Raw genomic sequence first — 21738 nt, forward strand, 5'->3', positions numbered from 1 at the left:
TGTAATACTCTTAAACTAGACATTTAATGAGATTCGTGTTAGTTTAGAATGTTCACAGCCGTTGGATAAGTCTGTGGAGATTTATCCTGCTAAGGCTGACACTAGTATGCCGCCAAGTGTTAGGGTGGCATGTCTCAACTGCCAGGGTGAGACCCAAGGTACATGCAGTGTAGGTTTACTTGAAACCCTGAACCGGACCAAATTTCCAGTATTGCCCTGGACCTTGGTGATTAGTGAAAAAAATTGGAAAGTTACACCGAACCCCTAGAATCGATGATGATACTACACTAGGTGTCGGATTGGGCTGTCTTTGATATGCCAATCAGTGAGATCCTTAGAGGGGGTCAAAACCTAGGTATGTTGGGACAGTCCGAGAATTCATCTAAGTGGGTGATCATAGTGACATGATCAGCCCCTTTGTCGGACAAAGGTAATGATCGGGGATGCAATCTCTCTGATGGAAACCAAGACTGTCGGCAGCCGATTTCAATCGTTGAAATTTGTTTTGCAAAATATATTTTATATACGGATATAAATATATATATTATGGCTTCGAAATGTTTACAAAAGGTTTTAATTCCCGAGATCCATTTGAGTAGAGAGTGCAATACTGTTCCTTGCACCCGAGGGAGAGGTCCTCTCTTGTCGGGCAGTGCATGATCATTATGGGCTGAGAGGTTAAGTGTAAGACCATTGAGGGTAATACCTAATGGGCTAATCTTGCATCTGCCCACAGTCCCTAGGCTTTTATAAGGTGGCTTGGCCTAGGGACCACTTAGTGTAAGTGTTGGGCCCATTAGGAGCTCATGTGACGGGCTTAGGGGGTGCACTGTCCATAACAGTGTATTCGGCCAGGCCTTGTAACAAAGGTTGGGCTGAACCCATGTGGCTGATGTGTAGATTAATGTTTGGGTCCCACGCTATACAAAGAAGCCCAATTGGGCAGCAGTTTGGAAGCACACTGAGCACTAAGACTTCATGGGCCTAAATCCCATTTCGAACTGGGTTGATTTGATCAGTTAAATAAAAGGGCGGATCTGATATTAGATTAGCAGATAGAATAGGGTCTTAACCCTATCCACTCAGAGAATCCAAATCTGAATACAGATTCAGATCTGAAAACCTCCTGATAAGATTAGGAGAGGGCTGATCTAATTTGCAGATAAGATAAGGGTCTATCATTATCACTTAAAGGGAATTCAGATCCAAATATGATTTGGATCAGCAACTCCTAATGGGATTAGGAGTTGATCCCTTTAAGGTTATAAAAGAAGGAGGAGGCGGTAACCTATTAGAAGATCACATCCGTGACTCTTAGAGCAAGAATTACAGAAGAGAGAACATAGCATCCAGTGAGACTGCACTATTTTCTCCATGTCGCCTCCTTCCTGTCGCCGCCATAACTGCCAATTCGATCTCCTCTTCAAGTAGGAGCGATCAAGATCAGATCTTGATATTAGCCTTTGGGGAAAGGCTGATTTGAAGTTGTGCTCACAACCTCCAGCGAATTCTTGCGAAGGAGTCGGTTCGTTGGACGAACACTGTTGATTCTGCTCCATCATTCACTGTGTCATCTTTAGTGGGAGCAGTCTTTGGAGTCTTTCTTTGGGCATGAACACCTTCGTTGGGAGATACTGTTTCTCCGTATCAGGTATATCCCTCTCCTGCTTCTGGTTTCAGATCTGGTTCGATTTAGGGTTCAAGATTGATCATTGAAAATGCAAATTTTCTAAAACAGGGAATGCAATTCCTAGATGAGGGGAGAGGAAATTTTTGAAAATTTGCCTAACCTACCTGTAGGGTTCGGCCATCCATATGATGGATCTCTCATTTCTTCAAAAAGCACTAGAACTGAACTTACCCAAGTAAATGAAAATTGTTTGGTTATGGTTGAACTGACCCCGGGTGCCATGTGTCACCTTTGCGACTGTTTTATCTTTTCGGCCACGTCGGTACCATGTAGGATGGATAAACGCGACCAAGAAAGGAGGGCTCTATACGGATAAGGAGGACAGCTCCGTCAAGGATTTGGACTTATCCCAAAGACCTTGGTGGACAATCTCATCATCGACAACCCCGGAAGCCTCATTTGAATAGGACATGGATCCTCGGCTATAAATAGGTAACCCCCGCTCAAGGCAAGGAACTTTTGGACTCTTTAGACTTCATACTATTACTCTGCCTCTGCTCGGACCAGCACATTTCTCTCAACTACTCGGCCCAACCACACACATTCTTTTACTGACATGAGCGTCAGAGTGCCTACCCAAGGAACAACTCCTTGGGCCTCTGATCAATTTCTTGTTTCAGATCTTGTTGCGCGGCTTCTCCTTCCACCTCGGCTTTGCCAGTTGGCAGGATTATCTGATTGCGATCTTGGTTGGAGACACCTTGGATCAGATAGCATCAAATTGACGTCGTTTGTGGGAAACGTACGAAAAGTCATTCACAAATCTCTCTCTGCGCGATCAAGAATCATGCCAAGAAATGCATCCAACTTCTCTACAGGCCGATCCCCATCTCGGGGATCTCGTTCTCATCGCAGCTCTCCACCTCGGGAGCCTCAGTAGTAGGCCACGATCGACCCCGCCCAATTCCAATTGATGCAGTAGAAGGTCGACTAGATCCTCGCAATGATGTAGATGCTGGGACAGCCAAGGCAAGCCCCTCAAACTGTCCCCCCTCCTGTCCAGATGCTTAACACGGTCGATCCTCACCCTAAGGACCCCAAAAAGTGCCACTAGGACAGGCATAGGGTGTGGTCTGACCAAGAAAAGCAGTAATCGTCAAGAAGATCGGACTCCCCAAATAGGGTTGTTCATTACAAGACCCAAACCGACCAAACCGACCAACCCGATCTGATCCAACCCGAGTTGGCCGGTTTTTCTTCAGCACCGGTCGGTTTCAGTTTTCACAACTTAGATATATATTATATATAATATATTTCAGATATTATATATATATATATATATATATATATATATCTGATATATTTCAATTTTACTATATATATTTCAGATATATTTTTGTGGAAATATATATATATATGTATATTTATTTTAGAAATATACAATTATATATAAAATATCAGTTTTAATCCATCAAATCATTTTTAATTTCCAAGCATCCAGCCTTCGCTTTCTTAGACTTGAATCCTTTACCGTTCACACCAAGAGAATCATTCACAAAACCGACCCAAACCGATTCAAACCAACCAGGTCGGTTTTACTTAGTACTGGGTCGGTTTCGGTTTCATTTCTAGGTAAACTGACCAGGTCGGGTCAGTTGGAAAAATGCTAGTAAACCGACCCAACCCGACCCGTGAACAGCCCTACTCCCCAACCCGATCTTGTGCACGTGATGATTGTAGCATGACACACATCTCTGCTCGGGTTTCAGCAAAAGAAAGGCTCGGCCGTTGTCCACAACAATAGTCGATCTCCATCGTCGAGTCTAACTCAGTCAAAGATCACCCCTTGATGCCCAAGAGAGAAAGGTTCACACATGAAGCCCCAAACAATAGGGATGCGGAGATCAAGGAGCTCAGATAGCGCTTGACCAGACTGGAACATAGCCAAGTTTACAGAAGCGCGACTCCTACTATGGTCCAGCCTGCAGAACCTCTCAACCAGCTCTCCAGGGAGTCGGTCTTCGTCCAAGAAATCGTGGATGAACTCCCTCCAGTTGGCTGGTGACCTCTACAGTTCAAGAATTATGACAGAGCTATAGACCCCAATGACCACGTGGAGGGTTTCAAAGCCCTTATGATGTTGTACGGCTCGCCCGAGGGGTTAATGTGCAAAGCCTTCGTGCTACTCTCAAAGGAGTTGCCTGGACATTGTATGCTTTTCTTCCCCCGCGCTCCATCTCCTCGTGAGAACAGCCGGAGAGCCAATTCTTGGCACAAGTCCAGAGACATTGGAAGACTTCGGCCAGTCTCATGCAGGTGCGGCAGAGGAAGGAAGAGACCCTCAGAGAGTACTTGGCGAGGTTTAACTTTGAGGCCCTACAAGTATGCACCCTGAACTAGTCCATGGTGGTCACAGCCATCATCAACGGCCTGCGTTCCTCCACCTTCAGCTTCTCACTATCGAAGAACCCTCCTCTAGACCTTGCCACGCTGATGAAGCATGCCCAGAAGTACATGAACGCCGAATAGGCACATGTGCGACAAAAGAACGAGGAAGGGTAGCATAACACAATCGTAAGAGGAGAGACCATGACAAGTGCAAGTCGGAACGAGAAGGACCCCGCCACCAACGTACATGAATTTCACACCCCTAAACGCACCATGGTCTAAGAAAATGATGCAGATCCACGACCAAAGCTTTGTCAAATGGTCCGAGAAAATGAAGTCCCAGAATAACAAGAGAAGCCAAGACAAGTACTATGACTTCCACTGAGACCACGACCATGAGACGGACAGCTGCTATGATCTATGCCACCACATTGAAGACCTCATCAGACACGGGTACCTTGGCAGGTTCATGGATATCAAGGAGCATAAGCCAAAGGAGGAAGGACATCGGCCTGATGGATCTCCAGCCTGAGCTCCCCCAATTGGAGTCATCACAATAATCTCTAATGGAATGGCATCTGGCGGGGATAGCAGCTCGGCCCACAAGGCATATGCGTGCCTACATCAAGTCGAAGATAGAGAATAAAAGAGACGATGGCAAGATGACCAGATCACCTTCATTGAGAATGACTTGAAGGGGATTCAGACCTCGCATGATGACGTCCTTGTGATAACTACTGAGGTAGCAAACTTCGAAGTCCAACGTATCTTGGTGGACACGGGAAGCTCCGCCGACATACTCTTTGAAGATGCCTTCGAACAGCTCGGCATCAGCAGGGATCACCTCACCCCGGTCAACACCCCCTTGGTCGGCTTCTTAGGACATGTCGTAAGGAAAGATCCACTCTCCCTCTGCTCATCGAAGACGGCGACATCACCCAAATAGTGATGGTCGAATTCATCATTGTCCGAGTTCTCTCCCTTCAATGCCATCCTCAGCCAGCCAACCCTGAATGCTCTGCGAGCTTCGGTTTCCACATACCACCTAGCTGTTAAATTTCCGACCCCATACGGAGTAGGAGTCACCCTCAGAAACTAGAAGACTGCACGACAATGCTATCTAACAACTTGCCAAGGAAAGCCTCACACTACAGCAACCCTTAACACGGAAAATATGGACTTAAGGGACGAGTTGAGGACACAATGCGACCAACCTGTCAAAGACCTCATCGAAGTGTCGCTCTCCGATGAAGACCCCGAGAAGATGGTCTAGGTTGGATCTCTCCTAGAAGATCATCTCCGGGATGATATCATTCAGCTACTAAAGAACAATGTTGATGTGTTTGCTTGGTCAGCAGTGAACATGCCGGGGATTGACCCCAAGGTCATCACCCACCACTTCAACGCTGGTCCCCGCTACCGACCTATCAGGCGGAAGAAGAGGAGCTTCACCTTTGAACGGTGGCAAGTGATCAATGAGGAGGTGCAGAAGCTACTCGACGCCGACTTCATCCGAGAAGTGGGGTACCCAGGCTGGCTGGCAAACGTAGTGATGACCAAGAAGGCCAACGGAAAGTGGCGAATTTGTATTGACTTCACTGATCTGAACAAGGCCTACCCGAAAGATAGATTCCCCCTATTGAGGATCGACCAGCTCGTCAATGCAACGACAGGGCACGAACTCCTGAGTTTCATGGATGCATTCTCAGGCTACAACCAGATCTAGATGCTTCTAGACGATTAGGAGAAGACCACCTTCATCACTGACCAAGGACTATACTGGTATAGAGTAAAGCCATTCGGTCTAAAGAACGTCGGCGATACCTATCAGTGGTTGGTGAACCAAATTTTCAAGGACCAGCTCAGCCACAATGTGGAGGCGTATGCAGACAACATGTAAGTAAAAAGCAAGAAGGCCAAGCAGCATCTGACCGACCTCAAAGAAGTCTTCGACGCTCTTAGGAAATATCGAATGAAGTTAAAACCTGAAGAAATGTGCTTTCGTGCAAAGAGGAATTGAAGCCAATCTGGAGAAGATCAATGTCATTCTCAACATGCAGTCACCTCAAACCTACAAAGAAGTGCAACGCCTCACTAGACGTGTAGCCACCCTTATCAAGTTCATGTCAAAGTTCGTAGACCAATGCCTGCCCTTCTTCTAGGAGCTGAAGAGATACCTGAGTTCGCCACCTCTGCTCACAAAGCCAAGCTCTGGAGATATACTACTCCTCTACCTCTCGGTTGGAGACGAGGTGGTCAACTCGGTCCTAGTGTAAGAAAAAGACCGGACTCAAAGGCCAATCTACTACACCAGTAAAGTCCTCACCGGTGTCGAAACTGGGTATTCAAATCTAGAGAAGGTCGCCCTGGCCCTAATCGCTTCGATGAGAAAGCTTAGGCCATACTTCTAGGCCCATAGCGTCCGAGTGCTTACCGACCAACCTCTCAAACAAGTTCTGCAGAGGCTGGAAGCATCTGGCCGCTTAGTCAAGTAGAGTGTGGAACTGAGTGAGTTCGACATCGACTATGCACCTCGTCCCGCCATCAAAGCCTAGGCCTTGGCCAACTTCCTGGTTGAATACACCTTCTTGGCACAAGACCTAGTTGCAACACCTCTGGTCTAGACTCTTCACGTGGACGGATCTTCCAACTAACAAGGTAGCGGAGTAGGGCTCATCCTCCTCGGCTCGGATAACACCGTGCTAGAGCACGCTCTCAGGTTCGAGTTCAAAGCGTCCAACAATGAAGCTAAGTACGAAGCTCTGGTCATCGGACTTCGACTCGCCCTAGACCTCAGTGCTCAGCGGATCGAAGGATTCAGTGACTCTCAATTGGTTGTCAACCAAATCCTCAGCCACTTTGAAGCAATGACACTAACAATGGCGAGTTACCTATAAAGGGTGCAAGAGCTTGTTCAATGGCTTGAACACTTCACCATTCAACAAATTCCTCAAGCTAAGAACATACGAGCCCACACACTCTCAATGCTCGCTAGCTTGTCGTGCATGGACCTCGACCCCACAATCCGGATGGATACCCTTGCACAACCCAACGTCTTAGAGATAGCCATGTTCATCCTCCTTGTTCAACAAGGACCATCGTGGATGGACCCCATAGTCCAGTATCTTTAGGACGGTAAACTTCCAACCGACCGAACTAAAGCAAAGAGACTCATACATAGGTCAACCCGGTATTGCCTTATCCAAGGACAACTCTACTGCCGGTTACACACTCTCCCCTACTTGAGGTGTTTCCCTCCAGCCGAGGTCGACTACATCCTCAGGGAGATACACGAAGGTATTTACAAAGATCACCCTGGCACCCAAACTTTAGCACACAAGGCACTTCGAAAAGGTTACTTCTAGCCGATTATGAAGCAGGATGTAGCCCAACTCGTAAAGAAGTACGACCGCTGTCAAAGGCACTCCAATCTTCAATACTAGCCAACAGCTGCTCTGACACCCATCAGAAGCTCGTGGCCCTTCGCCCAGTGGGGAATGAACATGCTTGAAGCATTCCCTACCACGGTCGGGCAAAATAAGTTTTTCCTCATTGTAGTAGACTACTTCACCAAGTGGGTGGAGGCCGAACCCCTGGCATGCATCACCACATAGAATGCTTGGAACTTCTTCTAACAGAGCATAGTGTGTCGGTTTGGCATCCCTCGTGTCCTCATCACCGAAAATGGCACTCAGTTCACTGACCAAAAGTTTGAAGCCTTCTACGTCGAGCTAAAGATAGATCACTGGACCACAGTCGTGCACCGACCTCAAAGCGACGAACAACATGAAGTGACCAATCGAACCCTACTACCCGTCCTAAAGACCAGACTTGACAAGGATAAGGGAAGGTGGGTCGAAGAGCTACCGAGCATTCTTTGGGCATACCGGACCATACCACAGATAGCTACTGGAGAGACACCATTCAGCCTAGCATACGGAGCCGAAGCCATGATCCCCATAGAAATAGGCTCCCCAACTCTCCGGACCAAGTTCTTTGATGACCAGTGGAACAATGAAGACCTCCGCACCGAGCTCGACTTGGTAGAAGAAACACGCGACTGAGCCTACCTCAGATGGCAGCACAGCAGCACCGTATGGATAAGTACTACAATTGTCCGAAGAAGAGAGTTCAAGACAGGGAACCTCATCCTTCATAAAGTCATAGTACCCACACTAGAAGAAGGAAAGCTCGGATTGAACTGGGAAGGACCATATAGAGTAACTAGAGTCCTCGGACCTAGCACCTACAGGTTGGAAGACCTCGACAAGGAAGCTCGTACTGAGGAGTTGGAACACCGGAAACTTGAGAATGTACTACCAGTAGTTTAGATCAATAAAAGCTTTGTTTTTACATCCAATTGGCCAACACACACAACACGACATACACCACCCAGCCAAACTCTAATGGCTGAGGCACATGCACACTGCACTTACTCGTCACTACACACACCTCCACACTTTGGTAGTGCATAGCCAACCAAGTTCACCAATGGACTTGCCCGATCTCCGGTGGTAGAAGCCCGAAGCGGGAATGATGCCCCTGCCTCCAAAGGCAAGAGGGCAGCCCTCAAACTCTGCACACCAAGCTGACGAACTGTCAGAGCAGAGCTAGTTGAGGAACACAACTTGCCCAAAAAGAACGTGAAGCTCCCCAAGACTAGGCGCCACCGAGCTTCCCCGCTACGACAAGAACTCAGAAGCACCTTGGCCAACTCAAAGCCAAAGACGAAGATCCAGGATCTCGGCTAACCAATACCTCGATCGAGATAAGGCCAAGGCCCGCGACCAATTCATCCACCAAGTTAAGCAAAAAAAAAAAGAAGGAAGAAAAGAAGAGACACATAGCTCAGAAACAAAAAAAAAGTTTCTTTCATTAATTAATAAGTTATTATAAGTAAAAAGGCTTGACATACCGAGCCGTGCACATAAAAATAAAACACAAAGAGAGCAGAACTAGATGGCAACAGTAGTGGGCAGATGTTTCAACTCTCAACCGGGCGTTCCCTGGCCTGCTCAAGAACCTCGGCATCAATGCCCTCCTTGTCAGGCGTAGGGGGATCAAACGGGTCTAGGCCCTCTTCCCAGGAGCGAGTATCCCTTTCATCTAAGTCGAATTGGTGAGTCTCCGAGGTCTTGTACTTGGTCACCCCTTCTTCCTCTACCCGGGAAACCTTCTCCTCGGCCTCCCTGAGCTCTCTCATCAGGACGTTCAGTGCCTCCTTTATCTCGGTGACGCGGCTCTTCAGCTTGCGGACGGTATCGTTTCGCTCATCAATGTTGTGCCTCAGTTTGGAGAGCACGACCTCAAGCTTGGCAACTTGAGACCTCGATTGCTCAGCCTCCACCTCTCGTTTCTCATAAAGGCGCCATAGTGTCCGTAGGTGGTTGACCAAGCCGACGACTGAGCAAGCGTTTTGCAAGAAAAGACCAACCATCAGTACAATAGAGACAATAATCAACCGAAGTAAAAGTGACCGAAGAAATAAGAAGACTTACTGCCACGACCTACTGCAAAGCCGCGCTCTCCAAGGAATCACTCGTTATGCCAGGGACCTTTTGCCTAATAGTGGGCATCATCAGGCCCTGAACAAGTTGCTCGGGAATGCCCTCCATTTCGAGCCCATCACCGGGCCAAACCCTCTATTACGGCATGTAGATATCCGCAGCACCGCTCTTTGGCGCATTCTCCCTTGGCGGCAAGGAGTGATCAGCCCAAGCACCCTCCTCAAGGTCAACCACCACTACTTCTTTAGCCTGTCTCAGCCTCTTTGGTTGCTGAGGTGTGCGCTCCCTGGATCTCGGTTGTGACTCAATGACCCGGGGTTGTGTGCCCTAGGCCCTTCCAGACCGCACTCTCTCTGCAGCAGCCCTCATACGACGAGCTACCTCCTTGCTTCTTGTCATTTCAACACCTGCACAAGACAAACACCAAGTCAGCCACCAAGTAAAGAGTTCGAAAATAAAAGAAAGCCTGAAAGGATCAGCATGACACATAGACCGGTCTCACTCATCAGCCTGACGCGGATTAACATCGAGACAGATGTGCACTCCATCACGTTGATCTTCTCAATCAACCTAATCGACACCTTCTCTTCCTTGGTGAGCTCAGTCGCACTCGGTGCCTTCACCTTAGTCCTCGGCTTTTGGAGCTCAGGAGGTAACGGCTAGCCTTCAGGGCAATGCATAAAGAAGAACCTCTCCTTCTAGTGATTCATCGAAGATGGGGGCCCCAACAAGCACCTTGTTATGCTGCCGATCCAAGAAGTAATAATACCCCTACTGGTGATGCTTCAGTTATAGGAAATAGATGAACATTGGCAGGGTATTCTCTAGGCCATGGACCAAGAAATAACACAATAGTCTCACTATGTACCTAAAGGAGTTCGACATCAATTAAACGGGCAGGACTCGGAACCACTTGAACACCACGGTGATTCCCTCACTTAAAGGAAACCTCAGCCCGACGATTCCCTCTCATCGACGCCCAGACACCTTAGTTCGTACTCTTCCAGTATACAGTACAAGGCCCTGATTCGGGTTAAATCCTCAGGAGATAAACAACACGGAGTATACCCGAATTGGTTGCAAGCCCGCAGAGGGAGGTCAGCCCTCTCCTCAATCACTAACTCGACCTCGGCCTCAGCCCCCCAGACTGTGGCTCTCTCCAGCTCAACGGCCTCAGCCCCAAATTTGTCAACCTCGGCCCCCTAGCTGCTGGCCTCACGAACAATGAGCGCGGTAGCCTCAACAAAAGACCCTGACTCAGACTCACTACTGGATGAGGAAAAGGAAGAGGATGAGCAAGAAAAGTCAGTGGATGAGGAAGAAGACATCTTACTGGATAAACAAAGTTTGGACTATGAAATTGAAGCACCAATCAAGCTGAAGACTACTTCTTGTCGAGCTCTATAAGGACTCCCTTCGCAAATGACAAAGTGAAAATTCTCTTCACTACCCTTTTATAGGACCCTCAGTGACCTAAATCAAGTCAGATCAATGACTACGATTCAGCGTTGCCCTCTAATAGCTTGGGAAGACGAAACGATGCCACCACCCTTCGCACGCGCATAGCCTTGGGGAAACAAAACGATGCCCCTACTAACCCATCTTAGAAACGGAATGGACATCGAACTGGCCAGTTCACCCAAACCGGTTACACCCTGGGTCATTCAGCTCAGAAAGGTCACTTCAAAAAGTTCCTCATCCGAAAACCTCAAATCTCTTCCATGCCATGCTGCGGCCGAGCACTACATTCCTAGACTTTGGAACTGGGGGAGTGGTGTTTGGGTTATGGTTGAGCTGGCCCCAGGTGCCACGTGTCACCTCCACAACCGTCTTATTTCTTCAGCCACATTGGCACCACGTAGGATGGATAAGCTCGACCAAGAAAGGAGAGCCCTGTACGGATAAGGAGGATAGCTCTACCGGGGATTGGAACTTATCTTGAAGATCTCGACTGACAACCTCATCCCTGACAACCCCAGAAGCCTCATTCAAATAGGACATGGATCCTCGACTATAAATAGGTAACCTGTGCTCAAGGTTAGGGACTTTTGGACTCTTCAGAATTCATACTGTTACTCTGCCTCTTCTCATACCAGCACGTTTCTCTCAATTACTCGGCCCGACCACCCTCCTTCTTTTACTGACTTGAGCATCGAAGTGCCTACCTGGGGAACAACTCCTTGGGCCTCTGATCACTTTCTTGTTTCAGATCTTGCTGCATGGCTTCGCCAGTTGGTAGGATTATCTGACTACGACCGTGGTTCGAGACACCTCGGATTAGACAACATCAAAAACCTTAAATTAAGGAGGCTTGATACCATCTCATCTCAAAGAACTAATCAACCAAAAAGCTTAAGCTATTAGGTGAGATCATTGAATAGGTTTTATTCTATAATATCTTTGTATCAATATGTGAATTACATGTTTATATGACGAAGAAGATGAAAGTTACTTTTAAGTGACAAATTTAACCACTAAGGAGAAAAAGAGAAAGAAAAAGAAGTAGAATCATCATCTACAATATCAATGCATCTTCATGGTCCGGTTGCCTCTTTGCCACGACCAAGATTCTGATGGAGATGTAGGAAGAGGTGGAAGCAAAACAATGTTTCTGTAGAGACCAAACGGCCACCCTTCACAATGGTAGAATTCCTGAATCATAGAATGCCTCCGGAGGTCGCCAAGCTTTATCTTACTCATGCTTGAACAACCAGAGAAGCAGCTACTGGCGGCCAAAAGAATTTCTTTACTTGCATTTGAACAGCGAGTGAAGCAACTCTCGACAGAGAAAAAGGTTTCTATCTCTTCATCGTCTTCATCTTTGTTATCATCTAGATCGTGCATGTCCTTTGGAGCCATGAACATTTCTCCTGTGGTTGGAGAAAAGACCCAACGGAGGCTCTCTGTCATACAACCACCCTTACGTTTCAGCTTTGCCTCCATGGCCCGGCTGCAGATTTCCAGAACTATTACCTGAGAAAACATAACTAAGATAGATTAAAGAGAACAACAGAAGATCTAAAGCATCGATCGAATAATTGAATTAGTAAGTGTGATTGATAGTACTTCTTGCTCCTCATTAATATCGTTGGCTATATACTTCTGATCTTCCAGGCTTGAAGAAGAAGGCCTTCCATGGAAGCTGCTGTGACAATGGAAAATTGCATCCTTCAGGGCTGAAGTAAAAAATCTACATCTTTTGGAGGTGTGCTTAGGGTCTTCATAAGCAAAAGAAGTCATGATGATGATTGAAGAAGCTGTTCCTTGGTGTTTGGACAAACTGATGAGAAAGGAGAAAGAAATTCTGGGTTTTAATTTGTCCATTGGAGAAATGTTAAACGTGACGTATTTATAGAAATGGGGTTGCCAAGCAAGAGGGGAAATCTTTGGATGCATGACAGTGGCCTCACGGCTTATTTGAAATCTTGCGTTTCTAACCTTTGGGGTAAAGCTAACGTCAGAAGATCAACTGAAACTTATGTCAAATGGTTAAGAATATGAGTAGCCATTTGAGTCTTTGATCACCTTCAGATGTTGATCCGACGGTACTTCCAAACTAGAAACAGCAACTTCTGGGAAACGTTATTATGTCCCAGTAAATTTTCAATGATCGATATTTGTTATTGATACTACATTTTAACCGGTGGCAGTTTTTTAGTTCTCATTATTAATTCACTTAAAGTTAAAGCTAAGCTAAATTGACCTGATACCAAATTTGACTTCTCCTTGAAAGAAGCTGCCCTAGCTAAAAGTAACTCTGCATCCTCTAGGTTCCTCTGCCTGACTCAACGCCCAATATTCATGGTTCGATTCAACCCCAGCTTTTAATTTTGTCTTATATTAAGTTGGAAAGTTTCATTACATCTATCACATCTATATTATCATCATCATCCAAGCCTTATATGGGATTGAATGCACTAATTAATCCTATTTGGCCTTTATGCCATATCCATTGTTAGCTTATCCCGATTAAATTATTTCTTATAGGTAAAATAAAAAACCTTCCCCGGGTTAGGTTTTGTGACAATCACCTAAACTATATGGGATTGACTGCACTAATCCTATGCATTTTATTTTCTTAAAATACTAATTTGCCTTAACGACCACGCTGGAAAACAACAAGGAAAACGGAATAATTGATTTTCATCAATGGTTTCAGTCATCCATAAACCCAATTTGGGTAATCATTGAAAGGGCCACTCAGAGGTATAAATTGGACCGTGTTGGGTGTTGGGCCACTTGAATAATCATGTGGACTGTGCTGGGTCTGGAGTTTTAGGTCCATTGGTAGGTATAGAACGACACGACCGAGCAGCCTGCAACCCGGCCCATATATATTATTTATATATATTTTTTATATGTTTATATAATATTATATAAATTATAATTATATAATAATATATAGTATATAATATATTAATAAAATAAATATAATTTTTATTTTATTAGACTAATTTATTTAATTATTGTATATATAAGTAATTTTATACACAAAATTCATATAAAATTAAAATTCTAAGTTTTTTGTCAATCTTTTTTAAATAAATAGCTTTGTCTCGATGCACGGCCCGACTTGATCCAAGGATCAGCCCATGGGCCAGCTTGGCCCGCGGCACGGCATGACACGGACTCACACAGGCCTGAGCCGTGGGCCATGTCTAGTCAGCCCCCAAAATTTTCACCAGAGAGGACAGCACGGCCCGTGACGACCCGCAGGCCAGCACAGCCCACTTTACACCTATAGGGCCATGCACTACCATGAAGCTATGCTGTGGCATTCCGAACAGGTGGTCCTGGATACCCATACATTGCAGATCGTTTGGCCTTCTATGGGTGTCAACGGTATTCAAAATTCAACTTTGATGAATTTTTAAATTCAGTCAATTATTTAATTTTTATATATAAATAAATAAATATTTATTTATATATTTATTAATGACTTAAAGTAATTAATCGATCAAATTCAAATCGAATGAAATATTCAAATATTTAATTGAATTCGAATTCAAACATTGACTTTTTTATTTTTCAATTATAACCTGATTCGCTCTGCATTTAATCCGTTTGCACCCCTAATTATAACCTATCTTATCCACCTCCAGCTCCCAACCCCTACTGCTCCTACCTCTGTCTTATTGCTATCTAGATTGCTGCCATGGTCATAATAGGTTTGACCAGTTATTGTTTTTGGGTTTCCACTGCGGCTACGAATGGATTGGAAAATGGAGAGGTCTTCACTCTTCACCACAAAGTTACATCAACCAACATGTAATGTAACTTCAAAGTTTTAGCCCAAAAGTTAAATTCTGAAGTGTAAATTTTGTGCAATTCACCTCCAGCATGGGCCACGGGAGTGTTAAACGGTAAATTTGACTTGACGAGTTAGGGTCAGGCATATTCAGATTTATGGTTGGTTGGGTTTTGAGTTTTTGACTCGAATTGGGTTTAGGTCAGGTTCGGTTTTTGACTGATCCATTCCCGGGTTAAATTCTATAGGTTGGATCAGATTCAAAAATTATGTATTTTTGAGTTGGGTGAGATCTAATGGGACACTAAAGGGTCCTATTAGGGTTGAGACAATGGGACTGGATCCAATAGGCCCAACATAGGAAGCATATTCAGTGATTAATTTATAAATATTTTGACAGTTGTTAAAAATTGTTTTTAATCTTTTTCAAGGGTAGATTGGAAATATTTCAAGGAACAGGTGTCAAAAAAATTTGAAAGTGTTCAATTAGCATGCTTATAATGCTGTGCCTAGCTGATCCGGACTCAAACATTCCACACCAACTTGTTGTACCCGATTACCAAACACCAATGGCTCTCGATACGTAGACGTTGGAATTAAAGCCACAAACGGAATAGATGCACCACATCTACGAATGTGTCACTGTAGAAGAATGGGAATTGATGGCCTGTGCCATGCCTCGTGCTAGCAGGAACGCATGGTTCCATCACTTTCCTCAGCACAACACCCAGGGCAGTGTTTGGCATCGATGCCATTTTCTGAAAGTAGCCTCTTTTTGGCCTTGCTTTTTCAGAAAAAAAATAAATAAAAAATAAAAAACCCATTGCTGCAGACCACGCCTTAAAAATCAAAAAAGTGTATTGGTCTGAAGAAATATCAAATTCAATGCTTTCTTAGAAAATAATCCATTACTGCCAGCAGTGTAATGGCATGGCGTCAATGTGGCATCATCTTGGGCATTGGATAATGTAAACCAATGCTGAAAATGGTTATACAGCAATGATACCAAACAAAACCAGTGAAAACAGCCTATGTGGCTGCACCGATGCCAAACAAAAAAAAAGGAACCATCTTCTAAGAAAACGTTGCAACAGACCCTCATGCATACTGATGTAGTGCAATCTAGTTGCTCCCTGCTGGAGATGATCTGGCTTCCAAACGGACGGCGGACTGAACCTATAAGGATATCAGAGAACCCAGGCATGCTAACTCGGTGATGTCGCTCTAATGCTTAAGTCAGTAGGCTAGTAGCAAGCTAAAATTGCTTTTGAAAATAGAGAGCTTGAGAGTAGGAAAATCACGCATACCTGGAACCACCGGGGGTGGAGCCTTTATATAATGGAGTCATCGCGGGTTTTACGGATCGATTTTGGGATCAGCATCACAATAGGATCCGTTTCCGAGTAAGTTGGAAGATAATGCTGCCAACTGATAAGGTTCATTAGTTCCGCCCTAATCGGTCGGGGAGATAATGTTAGTCGTTACACGATGTGACCTCATGAGACCCGGGATCCATTGGAGGGGTTTTTGGGATCACCACATGGTGACATGTCGGTATCCCTGGCCTGATGTCTTTAAGTCCCGAACTGGGCTGAATGCCGAAGTGCCTTGGCATCGGGCTGCTCTTGTTGCGATATGGTATCGAGTCGATTTTGTCCCAAGGTGAGCTTGTTCCGAGGTCAATTTAGCTCGAGGTGATTGGGTACCCAAGCTCGATCTGCTACGGACTCGTTAAGTTGAGTTGTCATCTTTTGATCAAGTCGCGTCCACGTGTCCCCCTGTTACGAGGTCGGGCCAAATCACCCTTCATCACACACATCACAATTTTCTTAGAAAACATATCTGAAGCAATGGCATCGATGCCAAACACCTGCCAAATTCTCTGCTCAGTTTTGGATCAGCATTAACGATGACCTTGTAGAGGCCTCCCACTACTCCAGAGGAAACTGTAGAACTATGACTCAATTGAAAGGGTGAGACGGAGGAGAATAAGAAAAGAGAATAGAAAATTATTAAAAAAACAAAAGCAAGAAAAAAAATAGAGCATTTGAAATGATGAGGGCTACCGGACCGCGGTTTTGTAAAAAGTAGAAAAGAGAAGAGAGAAGAAGAATGGAAGAGAGAGAATGAAAAGAGCAACCAATGGCAATTGGCTAGTTCATTGGAAACAAAGAACTAGTGGAAAAACAGGGGTGGAAGAAGAACCCTCCCCACACCTTGGAACTTGGATGTAAGGGGTGGTGTGCTTTGACCGAAATTAGATTTGCTCCTCACACAGTGCCCCTCACACCAACCTCAAAATATTTCCCTAAGAATCACAACATACAAGTGCAGGAGATGTTCCAAATGCATGACTGAAAATGTTATGAGATTAGTGTGAGAAGCACTATATGAAGAGCAAATCCAGATTCACTTCAATCGCCATCACACTGTTCTTCCTCAATGCATTATGTCAGTTTGGAAAAAAAACAATGCATTATATCAGTTTTTCCATCAAGAAAACTAACAGAAGGGAGGTATTTGCATGTTTTTTTATTTGAAAATATTAGAGAGGCCTTTGTTAGGGTATAAATAAAGGGGAGGTTTATATGATTATTAGAAAACCTTGGGAAGGTTTTTATATTTTACCCTTATTTCTTACTTCTTTGACCCATGATTTTTTTAACCCCTAGCCCTTCTTCAACTTGCAACAGATATTTTACCCTTCAACTTGCATGATTTTTATCCCCAACCCTTCTTTAACTTGTAACGTATATGTAGCAACTGCAGTCTAATCCATGGTTGTTTACCATTGAGAGCTATCAAACAGGTTGTGCTGGGCCGGCATGGCATGACCTGCGTGTGGCCTGCTCAAAGTGCGGGTTGTGGTGTGCTGGCCCACAGGTCGTGCCTCTCTCCCCTGTGATAATTTGGGGGTTCAGCCTGGTATGGCCCACAGCCTAAGACCATGCGGGCCTAGGCCAAGCAAATTGCAAGTTGTGTTGTGGGCCTGAGCCGTGCCAGGCCTGGACTGAATTGGGCCAAAAAGGCTTAGACTTTTTTGCTAACTTTCCTTTGGGCTTTGCTTGCTTTGAGAACAAATTGAAAAAAAAAATCTAACAAAGAAATTAAAAAATACTCACCAAAATACAAAAGGACAACATATTGGAAAGGAAATTTATTTCATTTAAAATATACAAAAAATTACAAATTGAAAATAAAAAGTTACATAGTTGAAAAATAACAAATAATTTAAATAAAATAAAATTAATCCATCTCCTTGGCGTTAATCATTTACTTCATCAGGTGTAGTAGTGTCATGCCCTTCTTTGTCTTGTAATTTATCCTTAGCATCCATCAAATCTTTAAAGTGGATGTCTTTTTCTTGTTTCTATTGGAAGAACAAATGTCTAGCTAAATGGCCAATACAACCCTTGCTACTAAAGTTAAATTTAATCATACATTTTTGGCAAACGACTCTTTTTCCCTTCCCCTCAACCTCTTATTTTAAATATTTTTCCAAATCAGACTAGTGAACTAATCGTTGGGGAATTGGTTTCGGGAGGAGCCTACCATTATTTTTAATTCTAAAAAGATAAAATTTATTTTAATTGCACTTACCCGGATGGTTGGATTACTGATTTAGAATCTCAACTTGATTTCAATGGTTGAAGCCTCTCAAAGCCTCCCAAAACCTAAATGGCTAATTTGCCAAGTGCCTAACTGCCCAAGTGTATGATAGTATGACAATATGAGACTGTATGAAAGTTGAGATGAGCGACTGAGAGAGTACGAGAATTGAGAAGAGAATTGCTAATTTGTTGTGATGAGAATGGTGGACTAGTGTGGAGGATAGGGTTATTTATAGAAATTGAAAGTAATTCAATTTCCCAAAATACCCTAACATCTAGTTATTTTTTAGTCGTTGAAAGGGGTATTTTGGTCATTATAAAGTCATTTATCACTTTACTTAAATACTCCCAAACTAGATGTTATATAGTTACTGGGGGCATTATTGTCATTTTATCTCCCTCCAAAGCAAAAATACATAAACACCCCCCATATAGTTGTTTATAGCTATTGGGGGGTATTTCTGTAAAAAAACCCAAAAAGTTGAAAATAGCCATGGGGGGGGTTGGTGGCACGGCACGATAGTGCGGGCTATGCCGGCCCGGCCCGTGGACCTGAAACCCCAAGCCCGACATGGACCATGAACCAATAAGTTAGGCTAGGCTGGCTCAAAATTGTGTTGGGCCATGGGCAGCATGGTCTGATTTACACCTTCAGCTGTTATGAGTTTATGACACTACAGAAGAAATGGATATTAACACTGTTTTCAAAATCGGACCGGACGGTCGGATTGGAAAAACCGGGATCTATTTTCCTCCAAAATCGCTTTTTCCCCCAAAACTATTGATTTTGGTCAGAAAACCGCTGAACCGTCGGTTAACCATTCGAACGGTTTTGACCGTTTTCCAATTTTTTAAATTTTTTGTGAGAACGGGCCGGCCGTTCGAACCGGTAACCGGACCCCTGACCAGTTCGTTTTTAAAAAACCATGGATATTAGCGGCAGTCACCTAAAACCGTCGTTAAAGATCAGATTGACTGCTGCCGCTTCAAACCACAAGAAATACAGCCTTTTCCCACTCTCCCGCTTGTCTCTTCTCCTAGCTTTTCGTATTCCCGCCCTCTCCTCTCGCTGGCTCTCTCCCTCTCTCTCTGGGCATGGAGTGCGCTGTAAATGAGCTTTCTTATCGATCGACGTGCACATTCATGCCACCACCACTTCCAAAATGCTTTACGCTTCAATTCTCCACTTGTTTAGTATTTGAGATTTTTTTATTTAAAGTGGAAAGTTGCTTGAACCTATGCATAAAGATCAGTCAATTCTCCTTGCTTCACCGAGGAGATTCAACTTCATGTACGTTCTTATTTATTTATCCATTGGCTTCTCTATTTCTATTTGAGCATTAATTCATTTAGTCAATTCTCTATCTTTCAACTTATAGTGCTTAAAAGATTAGTCGCTCATCTGTAATACACATCTCCACTCAGCCATCTACGACCTAAATTACGTTTGAAATCGATATATTTTGAGTCTGATCAGCTTATAAGCTTTAATTTAGTTTTCAGTTTTAAAAATCCCTTTCGCAGTTTGGCTACGAATTATTGTTTTTAATTGATAGAAACGTTCCTTTTCTTCTATTTTTTAGCAGAAATTGGAATCTTGGAGTCTTTTTTTTTTTCTCCTGGTATGATGACAAGAGTTATGTTCTTCAATCTCCTTGTTGGAGCTTTACCCTGTTAAAGCGTTTTCCTGCTAGTGGAAGCAGAAGACCCTTACATATATTTCACCTAATCAATGACCTATGGAACAATATCTTCTCTTGGTGTCCCTCAACAAGTTTGATCGGTTATCAACTCACCCAGTTTAATGCTCAGTGTAAATTGAGATAGACAAATGACAGTAAATATTTTCTATTCTCGGTCTCAAGAGAAGGGAGTTTAGGTTTGATCTGATCTGATTGGTTGCTTATTTTTCCTATTTTGTCTATACAAAGTATTGTGTGGACTTATTCGTTCTACTTGTCTTTATTATGGGTGCTTTCTCCTATGTCCATGTCCGTGAGTTCTTTCTTCTACCTCTGTGAGTTTAGTATTGGGAAACCTCCATGTATTGGGACTCTTCATGCATGCATGTGTAATTGATAGTTTCCTAGATGTATTTGGATAGTAGTTCCCTAGATTTCTTTGGGAACTTGTAATTAGTAATTTCCTACTGCAACTGAACCTCCTAAATTCAGGCGTAGGAATTGTATATATATAGGATGTATCTTGCATAATGAACAACAATTTCCACAAAGTTTGACATGGTATCAGAGTGCCTATAGCTCGACGATCAGCAAACCAAAAGGCGTATTGACGGATTTTTTCACCATGTCCGGCGGAGGTGAAGACAGCAGGAAAGGTGCAGGGAAAGACATGGCCGTCTTCTCGCCGTACTACTTGCATCCGTCTGACAACCCTGGATTGATAATCTCACCTGTTCAATTAAAAGGTGAGAACTATGAGGAATGGGCGAGATCCATGAGAAACGCCCTCAGAGCAAAGAGAAAGCTTGGGTTCGTTGACAGAACGTTGGGTAAACCAACAGATGACTCGATCGACATCGAAGATTGGTGGATGGTGAATTCAATGCTGGTTGCATGGATTTTCAATACAATCGAACCAACCTTGCGATCTACTATATCATATACGGAGAGCGTGAAAGACTTGTGGGAGGATCTGCGACAGAGATTTTCTATCAGGAATGGACCTCGGGTCCATCAATTGAAAGCTGATTTGGCTGCTTGTAAACAACAGGGACAAGCAGTGATGGTGGTGAGATACCGCTCACCTTGGAAGCCCCTTGGAGGGTGGCTTAACCTCCTAAAACAGAAAGTGGAGAGGAAGAAGGGAAGGGAAGGTAGGAAAAGAGGGATTTAGTGAGAGAGAAACAGGGGATATTCATTCATGCCTTTCATTGTAAGAGTATGGCCTTATATAGCTGGCCTACAGGTGTAATCATAGAGGGAATATCCTCTGATTGGCAGGATAACTAACTCTGGGAAATATCATGGAGGGAATATCTTCTGTCGGCAGAATCACCCTCTTTGTGTGTAACTAATTCTGAGGCTCTGTCTTTTGTCTCTGAGGCTCTGTTGCCTGTCCTTTCTGCCTCCTTGAGTACTGCTGATGGGTAGTGGCCTGCTCCACTCCCTTTGTTGGGGTCGGGGAAGGTATTTGGGTCCCAACAATTCCTCCCTCCTTAGCATTGACCTTGCCCTCAAGGTCTAGGTTCAGGAACCTCTCATTCAGCCTTAGATAAGGTTCCCAGGTGGCATCTTCTGGGGGCAGCCCGACCCATTCTACCTTGGCTTCTGGTACAACCTGCCCACCTCGTCGGACCCATTGGAAATCCACAATTTTGATGGGCTCTGTGTA

General features: G+C 44.3%; 1 protein-coding gene across 1 annotated transcript; it reads right to left on the minus strand.

Moving 5' to 3' along the window:
* Positions 1 to 11885: 11885 nt before the first annotated feature.
* On the minus strand, positions 11886 to 12835 carry LOC104610593 (uncharacterized). The gene is made up of 2 exons (XM_010277296.3): positions 12592 to 12835; positions 11886 to 12498 (listed from the first exon to the last, which is right to left on the minus strand). Exons 1-2 carry the CDS (start codon positions 12763 to 12765, stop codon positions 12049 to 12051), a joined length of 624 nt encoding a protein of 207 aa, XP_010275598.1. The 5' UTR covers positions 12766 to 12835; the 3' UTR covers positions 11886 to 12048.
* Positions 12836 to 21738: the final 8903 nt, after the last annotated feature.

The sequence above is a fragment of the Nelumbo nucifera genome, chromosome 1, assembly GCF_055504915.1.
Source record: "Nelumbo nucifera cultivar China Antique chromosome 1, China Antique-T2T, whole genome shotgun sequence".
In the NCBI taxonomy this organism is placed as follows: Eukaryota; Viridiplantae; Streptophyta; class Magnoliopsida; order Proteales; family Nelumbonaceae; genus Nelumbo; species Nelumbo nucifera.

Bases quoted from the DNA above. Each gene is read 5' to 3' on its own strand.
- LOC104610593 (XM_010277296.3), bottom strand. From the start codon at position 12,765: ATGACTTCTTTTGCTTATGAAGACCCTAAGCACACCTCCAAAAGATGT. The intron at 12,499-12,591 runs GTACTATCAATC...ATGTTTTCTCAG, and splicing joins ATATTAATGAGGAGCAAGAA to GTAATAGTTCTGGAAATCTG.